The sequence below is a fragment of the Harpegnathos saltator genome, unplaced genomic scaffold, assembly GCF_003227715.2.
Source record: "Harpegnathos saltator strain DR-91 unplaced genomic scaffold, Hsal_v8.6 scaffold406, whole genome shotgun sequence".
Lineage (NCBI taxonomy): Eukaryota > Metazoa > Arthropoda > Insecta > Hymenoptera > Formicidae > Harpegnathos > Harpegnathos saltator.
The window spans coordinates 813,417-824,930 of NW_020230213.1; the positions used below are offsets into that span (position 1 = coordinate 813,417).

General features: G+C 36.8%; 1 protein-coding gene across 1 annotated transcript; it reads left to right on the forward strand.

The window, feature by feature from the left end:
* Positions 1 to 9,493: 9,493 nt before the first annotated feature.
* LOC105186566 (uncharacterized) lies at positions 9,494 to 11,514 on the forward strand. The gene is made up of 7 exons (XM_011146858.3): positions 9,494 to 9,666; positions 9,952 to 10,226; positions 10,379 to 10,498; positions 10,587 to 10,642; positions 10,714 to 10,792; positions 10,869 to 10,997; positions 11,082 to 11,514. The coding sequence occupies exons 1-7, from the start codon at positions 9,579 to 9,581 to the stop codon at positions 11,271 to 11,273; spliced, it is 939 nt and encodes a 312-aa protein (XP_011145160.2). The 5' UTR covers positions 9,494 to 9,578; the 3' UTR covers positions 11,274 to 11,514.

Here is an 11,514-nt window from a genome sequence, read left to right on the forward strand (position 1 = left end):
AGTTTCGAAACGATCACGTGCCATGGTTGACCACCCCTGTTGTTTTTTCCGACCCCCTTTTGCACGCACGGGTATCATCACTTCGGCTGACATCCCGGCCCTCGAGCGCGGATATAGCCACTCGAGCCACTGTTTGTGCACCGGCTGATCTTTCATTTACCTTCCAGGTGGGCGTGTTGCCGGCGGGCTTAGCTGTATTTCGCTTCCACTATCTGTACCATACGCCGCATTCGACCTGATAAAGGCTGGCGCTGACGCGCATCATGAGTCAACGAACCGATCGAATCACGCAGGTATCTGCTTGCTAGCGGGATTATTATTAACACACTACTTACAACTTGTTGCTATTCAATTAATAGAATTGGTGAGGAGTTCTCCTTCTCGCCTTTTCTCTCTCTCTCTCTCTCTCTCTCTCTCTCACACATACACACACACACACTCCCTGTTTTCTCTGTTCCATATATTTTCGCTGTTCTATATACTCTCCTCTTTAAGTTCTTGATGAAAAGCACTTTGCAAGAACACTCTCCGATAAGATTGAACAACGAAAAAGGGGGCAATCAGGTATTAAAATACAGGCCAGCTGAGTAATTATATCTTGCAGCGCGGAAGAGCGATTGGGTAAACGCAAGTCCATTACTTCATTACGTCACAAAGGGCATCCAAATATTTGGAAACGACAGTTTCATCCGAATCAGAGAGTCTCAAATTGATCTGTCAAGGGAGAGCGTTCTGAGATATTTTTACACGTTCAATATGTCGTCTCTTTCTTTTCATTATTTCGTTCCTCCTTACACTACGTTTCAAGCCGGCGATTCTCAGCACGACGCCGTTCATTTTATATCGAACGACGTCGTTCGTCGAAAATCATTCGAGATTGACATCGTCTGCCTCGAATAGAGGCTTGATTATACGGCGAGTTCAGCAACCTCCTCGACGGTCAGTTCGAGACGAAGAAGAAGAAGAAGAAGAAGAAGAAGAAGAAGAAGAAGAAGAAGAAGAAGAAGAAGAAGAAGAAGAAGAAGAAGAAGAAGAAGAAGAAGAAGAAGAAGAAGAAGAAGAAGAATACCAGCAACCCCCGCCCCATTCGAATAACAGCTCCTGCGTGGCACATCGGAAGTGCTTTGAGTTAAGCACCGAGTTTAGTAACTTTATCCCATGAGTACTATCTTCCTACCGACCTGTGTTTTTTTTTTCGTCTCCATCCGAGCCGCCTCCTTTCGGCGCCTCCGCTCGTATCACGCCTGGATACATGTCCCTACGGGGAGCAATTGAATTTTTACTCCCCTCTTGTATTCAGCATCGGCCATTCACTTACGAACACTCTCGGAAAATTGGCGAAATTTCGACTGAGCCTCGCTCTCTCTATATGCCGACCGTCTGTATACAGGATAGCCCACGTAAAGTGTCCAACTCAAATATTCTAAAAATATTTGTCGTATCAAAAAGTAATTCATGAGAAAGTTTCAAAGGTTTTTCAGAAGTTTTTCTAACTATGTAAACAAAAATGCGTTTCCGCTTTTGAAGGAAGGTGGGGGATAACTTCCAAATAATTTCAAAGGGAACCTCCTATAAAATGTTACATATTTGAATCTTGCCGGAAAAACTAGTAAAATTTATCTGAATCATTTTTTTGAAAAATGCTTCTATCAAAAGTTACAAATATTTAAACTTTAGAGTAGAGTACATTCAAATTAATGTGATAAAACCGTAAATTAAATAAAAGATTTCATAGTTTTTCTGTTTTTTTTTCTTTACTTTATTAAATGTTCGAACTGTTGACCATTCACATTCAAATATTTATCAATTTTTTCTACAAAATTTTGTCTAACTCTAAATAAGATTTCTGGGGTCACACTAGCGCTAATAAATCTCATTTATTCTTCGTTTTAAGTTTTTTTCGTCGTGAGTGGCTGAAACATGACTTTTTCTTTGAGATATATCCCTATAAAAAATAATTCAAAGGTCTAAGATCAAATAAGATTAGAACGAGGGGGCTATTGAACAGGATTTCCTCGATTTATTATCTGTCCCCAAGTACTTCGTTTAAAAGAGTACGCGTAACTTTAAAAAATGAGGAGGAAAAAATGTGAGAGAGAGAGAGAGAGAGAGAGAGAGAGAGGGAGAGAGGGAGAGAGAGAGAGAGGGAGAGAGAGAGAGAGAGAGAGAGAGAGAGAGAGAGAGAGAGAAGAAGCGAATTTTTGTTTCCATAGAAAGTTCCCTCGAATATATAAAACTTTCTCATGAACAGCTTTTTGATGCGACAAATATTTTTAGAGTTTTGGGGTTTTCACACTTTACGTGTATGTGTGTATGACAATATCTCAAAACATATTAGGTAAATAAAAAAATGTTTCAGACAAAAGTTGTTCAAATTAATTGGTAGAAAAAAGTGATATAATAAAAAATGGGGATTTCTGTCTAAAAAAAATAAGTTGACCTTGACCTGACCTTGGCAACGCCACTCAAGGTCAAATTGATAAGATCAGTAAATTGTTTTGAGGCTTATAACTTTTGTCTGAAATACTTTTCTGTAAAACTTATATCTTTTGAAATTTTCCACACTTTTTTCTCACCCTATATATAACAGTTAAGTTCACATCAAAGTTCCCGGCGGAATTCTGATTTATAATTTTTTATACACAATGACATCAGAGAGGTGCAATTTTTATTAAACCTCAGAGGAGGAGAGAGGTTTCAGTAATTCTCATATCTTGTAAACGATATTTCTGATGAATCATTCTGATGAATCACTTTTCTAATTTTGTTGATCATCATCACGTTTTCCCACTACATCGTTGCAGCTCTGCGCAATGCACCGCCTCTGTACGACTACCAAGGTCCTTCCGCGCGATTTCAATCGCAGTTAAATAACAATAACTGCGTTATCGTGGGTGTGCCGTGCGCCGGGTCGCATTTTCCCTCACGGTCGTGCGATTTTCGGAAACGAGGCTTCGCTCGCTCGCTCGTTCGTACGATCGCGCCATTACGCACGGCCCTGGCGATTAATATCAAACGATTAGATTTATAGACACATCACTGACTCGTTATCAACACGGACAGCTCGTATAACGTTCTCGGCTGCATTAACGAATGTTTTCCCGTCCAATTTCGCCGTTCGTCCATGAATGCCTAAGCGATTCTCCGCGCATATTTCGCCTACTGTTTCTCGTCGCGCAACTGCAATTTACAATTTTCGCGATGACTAAACCTCATAACGTGAAAAAATATTTACGAGTTTTTTAATACATGTCGGTGTAGAGCGATCCCTCAAATTCCTGGCACAATTTTTCTGTCACCCGACTGAGCTACGTAATTTTGCATTAATTTATTACCACATGGAAGTAAAAAAGATATTTATACGTGTACGATAATATAAATTTCCCGCAAGACATTAATATCGTACGCTCTCTTGCTCGAGGATGAAGCAGCTGAAACGACAAAATAAAAATCAACTCCGATAAAAATGAAACAATACGTAATTTGTCGGCGGAGTATTTAAGAGAGTACATTTAACTAACATTATACTCTCAACCAATACTTTTCCCAGCAGAGGAATCGCGAAGAGCAGGGAAAAGCGTTTAAACCGCCGTTGTATTAGTCGGTCGAACTCGTTAACGAATAAACTCGATATTACATATTATTCGTCGTGTGTGATAATTCGATAACAAAATTATCTCGAACCACGGCTGCGTCGCGTGATTTTGTTGCAGGGTTCGAAGTCTGTAAGGATAGAATCAATAGTGCATATATTTAGGTTTAAAAGAGAAAGAGAAAAAGGAGGGGAGGGAGGGAGAGAGAGGGAGAGAGAGGGAGAGAGAGGGAGAGAGAGAGAGAGAGAGAGAGAGAGAGAGAGAGAGAGAGAGAGAGAGAGAGAGAGAGAGAGAGAGAGAGAGAGAGAGAGAGAGAGAGAGAGAGGGAGATATTTATAGCTCTGATGCATTTAATTAGATTGCACACATAATTAAACGAACGCAATGCTTCCGCCTGACCTTCCCGAAAGAGCGGACAGTCAGAAAGCGGATCGATGTAACTACGAAATGGTGCTCATAGCCGTCGAGATAATTAATGAAATTACAATACGTGCTGTGTCTCGCTAACGATGGGAGACGAAGCGTTGTCCGCGATATTTCGGACAAACGGTGGACTCGCCGTGGAATGATCGTGCGGTGAACAAAAAAGAAAGGAAAAAAGGAGAAAAGCGCAGAAAATCGCTCAAACGTATTCTTTCGAATATTGTTCTTTCGTATACGTTTGCTATTTTTTATTGTATTTTACAATACTATAATTTAAAATTTTTCAATATTGTTTTAAATCAAATACAATTTTATTGTGTATGTGCACGAGGAAAGATCAATTTTATTTGGTGAATGAATTGCACGTACTATACGAAAAATGTGTATTTATGTCCATGTCATTAAAGGCCATCACACACAAACGAACTTAAGCAGTAAGACGTAAGCAGTAAACAAATCGATCAATCACAATCGAAACTTAAAGACGCCGTTTTAAAACTTACGAGAATAATTAATTGTGATTGGTCAGTTTCTTTACTGCTTACGTTCATTTGTGTGTGATGGCCTTGACACGTCGAACTCGATTAATGTACTCCCTAGCCTCTCTATAGTTTAATAAAGAATAATATTATTAACTATTCCATTACTTCGTATTGTAAGTGGTGTCTTTTCAAATATTTTCATAAATTTAGGAACTGAACCAGAGTTAGGATAAGTCCGGGATAGATGGGCACAGGGGATAAATGGTCAATTGCTATCATTTTGTTAATATATGCTAGGCGTCAGCGCTGATCGGTCAGTTGTGAGTTGGATGTACCATGAGTAAGTATGTTTCATCCCGATGCCCAGAAATATTGCTATTGTGAGTAAATAAATATTTTGTGTTTCTAGTAACCTCCAAAATGTTTCACTTGTCGGAATAATAACTTGCGAATATGGTTTATTTTGAGCTACAACATTAAACCTGGGCTTGAACGACTGAAAACATCGTATTTAACTTAAAATTCATTACCGAGATGATATATACCCAACTATCCCTTGACATATGACCATCTAATCTGGACATCTGATCATCTGTCCCTCACAGATTAATATTTCGTTATTATTGGCGTCCCATGAACTTTTCTTCACAAAAACTCTTCTGTTAAACATTATCCTCTACTAAATTAATATGTTGTTGACCATTTCTCGTATTAATACAGATGTGTTATTTGCAATTAAAAAAACAATGTCCATCTATCCCGGACTTATCCTGTCGATCAAGAGATTCTGCGTCTTATTAGTCCTACGGATGACGTACAGTCCGTTTATTAAGAGCGCGAACAACCTAACTTTTAAGCTATTTATTATAAAAAAATAAAAAAAATTACGTATGTACTACTCAGTCAGTAATATTACGCTTTTATATTAATAGGTCGTTCAATCACCCGTCATTGTCAATTATTGCCTAACATTTTCCGGGCATACTTTCTATCAATTTTTCAGCATATTGTCGAGATAAAGATGTCGCCATATCAAATGCAATTGTCAAGATAGTTGTTTCACCGCATATATTTTTCTTCCACGCAATTTCATTTTCATTAATCTCCAAATATTTTCAATAAGATTTGCATCTGGTGATTGTGACAGCCAGTCTAATGTTTCGATATTATTTTCTTCCTTCCATTGACAGCAGAGACGATTCCAATATTTTGGATTGTTGTCTTCTTGCAAAATCCAGTCTTGATTTTTGCCTGGAAATCACTTTTCAGCAGATGGTATTAATGCTCTCTGATAAATTTTAACCATCTTTTCCGCATCCAAATTCCCTCTAAAAAAAGATAAAGTTGCAAATCCTTGGTTGGAAGAGCAGTCCCAGACATACACCTTTACCGGGTGTTTCATGGCTCATTAGATAAGTTTGTTTATGGAAATAGACCAAGTTTGACTGACAGTATTGCGTGTCTAAAAAGAGGATTCATCGGAACAAATAACCGTCGAGATGAAAACTTCATTATGAAAATGAGTGATATTGAGAAAGCAGCATGGCTCAGTTTCAAAAAGGTTGCTCAGAATTTCTTAGGGAATCACAAAAGTGAGGATTACGAAAATCTAGTCGCGGAAATGTTGGACAATTTCAAACAGTTGGGTTGTTTGATGAATTTGAAATCGTATTTTCTACACTCTCACCTCGACTACTTCCCTGAAAATCTTGGAGATTATAGCGAAGAGCAAGGTGAACGATTTCACTAGGATGTAAAAGAAATGGAGCGTCGCTATCAAGGAAGGTGGGATGTAAACACGATGGTAGATTTTTGTTGGATGTTGAAAAGAGAGACTAGAACGAAAGAGAAAAAGGAAAGAAAAACCCACTGCATAGATCGTTTGAAGATAAAAGAGTTCGTTACAAAAGAAAAAAGGAGGACTAGAAATATCTTTTTTTATCTGGAAAAAATCAAATTTTTACGGCATTTTTTCTATTTTTGCAGAATTTGAGGGCAATGGAGCAATTCTGACACCGGACTCGTTTTCAGTGGGTTTAAATACACAAGGATATTGTGTTGTAGTCCGTTTTCAGGACTCCGTCTAATGGTGACCTTTAATGGAATGGAGTTTTGACGGATTTTTTGGAATTTTAAGGCATTTTTCGCGGTTTTATAAAACCTGGAGGGTGATGGAACAATTTCAATATCGGATTCATGTTCAGCGGGCCAAAATACTTTGGGGTAAAGTGGATCTGATCAAAATAACAGACCACTTTTTTTTGTGTGCCTGTGTAATCGTTTGCTCACGTGAGGATCATGCGTCAGTTGACGCACCGCGCGATATTATTTGTCACGATTGTATACAAATAAACATCGAACGCACGTGCGTCGGTTTGCGAACGAACGTGGAAGGACAATCGCAACACATTTGAAACTTGCGTTTTTCTTTTCTCTCTCTTTCAGCCCAACGTCTATCGAGATAAATTAAAAGCCTCTCGTTAGGCTCAGGGAGAAACATTCTGATTTCTCATTTTTGCGGTTTTAGTTCAGACACTCTGATTTTCTCATTTTGCGATTTTAGTTCAGACTAATTTTCTCTTTGCGGCTTTAGTTGTAGACACTCTTTCTCGTTTGCGTCTTGATTGTAGAGTATACGTTTCTTTTCTCGTCGGTATTCGCAATCTCTCTATATCTTTTCAAAGTTCACTCTCCGTCCGAGAATTGCTTGTATTGCCGATTCAATTTAAATCAACTGTATCATTTTCTGTCTGCAAATTTGTGCGTCGTACGACTATGTCCAAATTGTATCCGGTTAATGTTATAATAAACTATTAATTTAAGCTTTATTTCTTAAAGCGCATTTTCTTTTCTCTCGCCTGTTCTTTTCGCTATTTCTCATCATTCGCGCCTCGCGTCCAATTCGTGAACGGTTCCGGCATTCGGGCTTATTAACATAAAATATGCTGAACATACTCTTGCTCCAACTGGGACTAACTCAGCAGTTAGTCCCAGTATATCGCACCATTGCTTTTTCCTTTTTTCATTTTTTTGGAAATCTGTAAAATAATTACTTACATGTGTTACTTTGTTATATTATTAATGTCTTATATTAATAACAGAATATAGTTATTATACAGAGTGTATAAAAAGTATCAGGACGATGAAGTATCACAAAAACTAAACATTTTAGAAAAAAATGTTTCAGATAAAAATTATAGGGCTCCAAAAGATCTATTTACTGACATTATAAATTTAACCTTGAGTGGCGTCGCGAAGATCAGGACAAGGTCACTTTGAATTTTTTAAATAGGACCCTCTATTTTTTATTGCATATTCTTATAGCCCTTCTTCAGACCTTTTCAAAGCATTATATTTTTTCCACTTTGAGTAAGCCGTTTCGAAGTTATCGAACTTTTTATGATAAGATGTCCAGCCAACCAAGGCAAGATCAAAGAAGTATCCAGCCAGCCAAGGCAAGATCAAAGAAATATCCAGCCAGCCAAGGCAAGATCAAAGAAGTATCCAACCAGCTAAGGCAAGATGATCATAAAAGAAAACTAGCAATTGAAAGCGCGATTAATGTATCAAATGCTCAAATTGTTCACCATTCATTGCTTGACAATACGCTAATCGATGATAAAAACCTGAAACAGCATCTTCTATGCATTCATTAGGTATAAAGTATCATTAGGTATTATTTTGAAACGAATGAATAACTATCAGCAACACTTTAAAATAGACTAAATGGAAAAAAATGTACAGAAATAAACAAAATAAAAATTGAGGAAATCCTTACAAAAGTGTTTGAGAGTAACGTTAATCTTTAAAAGAAAAAGTAAAGTCTAACGAATAAGTTAGGAAATAAAAAGATTTATCCAATAAACAGAAATTTGTATTAATTAGATAACAAAATCGATGAAAAAAAAGTAATAAAATGCATTATTTAGTGCTCGAAAAATAAGAAAATGACTTCAAGATAGGTGGTCAATATATCGACCATCATGTCGCAAAAAGTTAAAACGAAAAAAACGTTTTTTTTTTAGAATAAATTCGTTTCTGAAAAAAAATCTTTCATAAACATATTATTTTTTCACAAAAATTTATGTTTTTGAGGTCGCTGAATACTAATCCGGTATCAGATTTAGATAAAATAAAGTATTTTTTGTATTTTTTGGATAAAATAAAGTATTTTTATAAACAACCCTGACTGCACCGTACATTGCAAGCACGTCGCTACAACGTAATGACGTCACAGCGACGTGCTGCCACGTTCTTGCCACGTCTGTGCAGACAGGGAAAATATTGAAGATAAATTTCGAAAATTTGTAGAATTGCGTTGAAAAGTTGATATTCTAAGTATTGCTTGTCTACAAAGAAGAAGTTTTCTATATTATATTTATCATTTTGAAGTCGCTGATTACGAATCCGTTGATAAATTTTTGTTATATTAGTATTTTTCATGATATAAACAAAATATTGAAGAGAAACACAAAAATTGTGAAATAATGGAATATGTGCAGATAGTTCGAAAATTTGTCGAATATTTCGCTAATAATTTATTCATTATTATTCCGACGAATAATGATTTCTTTTGCAAAGAAAACGACACATGTTTCTATATAAATTTGGATATGCTAAACACGAATTTGCTATTAGAATTGACCTAGGAATTCAATCTTCTCAGTGAATAATTTTTATACGGATTCGTCAACTAAATATCCTTTCAAGCTGTCATATTGCGTCTTCCATCCTGGATCGCATTTTTTCAAAATTTTGATGGCAGATTTGAACTCAGCGACCCTAAAGATATATAGAATCATGATTTTTGTGAGAATTCGACCACTTATTTAATTGCGTGACTCAAAGGGCTAAAATTATTTTTTAAGCATTTTAAGTGTGTATCTTTGGATATAAATAAATTTCTCTCGTCAATACGTGTACATACACATGTACAGTTTATCAGCGAACTTAGATTTCCTATTACGTTTTCTGAACCCCGAACGTTCCGCGCATGTCAAACGTCAGTTGATTCATCTGCTACGACTATTATTGCTTAACGTGTCTTTTATACACGCTCGCTGTTCGCATCCAAAATACGATGATCCGGCTAGTTTTCGCTTTGCTGATTTGTGTATTTGTGACGGCAAGCTTTGTGGACACGCGGTTGATTAGAAGCGATTTGCATGGTATCGTAAAATACTTCTAATATTCTTATAGTATTATCCGTTACATTTCTAACCTAGAATCTGTAGTTGGTGACTATGTTCGCGTATAGTATTCTTCTATGAACTTTTGTGTCTTTGTCAAATGAATTAATTATATAAATCACGTCATCAAAATTCATATGATTAAGCCTTTGTTGTGTATGTCTTTTCTTGAAACATTATATCAATTAATTATTTGTTTTCTTTTTGTAAATAACTTTGAATCCACATTCTAGCAACTTGATTATTTTGTTGTATTAATTGTAGAGGATTACAATGATTACAACAATGTGCAGCAGAAGATGGTGAATGAAAATAGAAGGCTGTTTGACCAAACATATTTAATGAACATTAAGGAGAACCGTAGGAATACTAATGACGACTTTGAGAATTGGACTGGACGTTGGATGCCTGATAGATTAGGTGATCCAACACCACCACCTAAAGTATACCCATATAGTGAGCAAGAACATGATAAATTTATGTCAAGAAGTCATGATATATATATGGGTTATGTATCACCAAACTGTGATGATGCAAAGGTTGATATTGTAGCTTGTTATATTTGTAGAATAAAAATTCGATATAGCTTTCTATATCTATATAATAACAATTTTATGTTAAAATAATGCTAAATTAAATAAGATATCTTCAATGAAAGTATAGAATGTGTGGAACAGTGACATGATTTCAGACCAATTTGACTGTTGATTGGGATCATTCTGTATCAGCGCAAACTTGTTATGGTCATCATATCGAACCAAGTGGGAAGGCCTCACAAGTCTATTGTGAATACATTCCAAAAGCGTATGAGGTAAAAGCATCTATATTGTTATTATCAATCCAATCCCACTAGAACTTTACACCTATTGAGTGCAAATTTTAATCAAAGTATCTTGCAGGCTGCCCATAAATGCATGAATGAGACAATCGAGTATGATGATGATATACCTTTGTAGTAAGTAAATTGCATTTTCCAATTATAATTGTCACGAACAGTTTCCAATAATATTAATACGTGGCTTGCAGTGGTCCACATAGACCTTTATGGCCAGTTTACGGAGAATACATGTACCTGCCCAAACAGAGATGGCTGCACAGTCTCGAGGTAAGACTGTCGCGCTGCTTTATCGGAAAATGTAAATTTGAACTGTCGTCTGTATCGATTATTTCGCTATTAACAGCACGGAGCGGTCGTCATGTTGTACCATCCGTGCGCGAATCCGCTGGAGGTAAACCGCCTAAAAAGTCTCGTCAGTCGGTGTCTTTGGCGACATATTATCACACCGTGCAGCAATCTGGATGAGGACTATGTGAGTGCGCGAACGCGTGGATTTCCGCATCTACTGCACTATTTCCCACAACTTCGGATAGCAACGATTATTCCTCTGTTTCAGCCTTTGGCACTTCTATCTTGGGGCTGCAAGCTGTCTATGTCTTACGTGAATCCCGCGGTGGTGAGGCGCTTTATACAGACAAAAGCTCTCCGTGGGCCGGAGCGAACTTCGAAAGACGGCCAATTCACGGACGCGTTATTGAAAGCATCCGATATAGTTACAGATCCAACGGACTCGTATCTTTGTCCGTGAATATATTAGGCGAATGCGAACGGCACAACATCGACCGATGTGATTTTCCAGAATTTACAATTTACTCAGAATTTACTCAGGCGCATTTATGTTTATATTGCATGTATTTTTGTATTTGCGTGTTTATATATTTTTTCATGACTTGTGTGTATAGTCAATCATTTTTTTATCAGTTGTACGTTACGTTTAACTAGCGTAGTAATTATTTATTGTAATTATTGTAAAATATTCTAGTGACGAA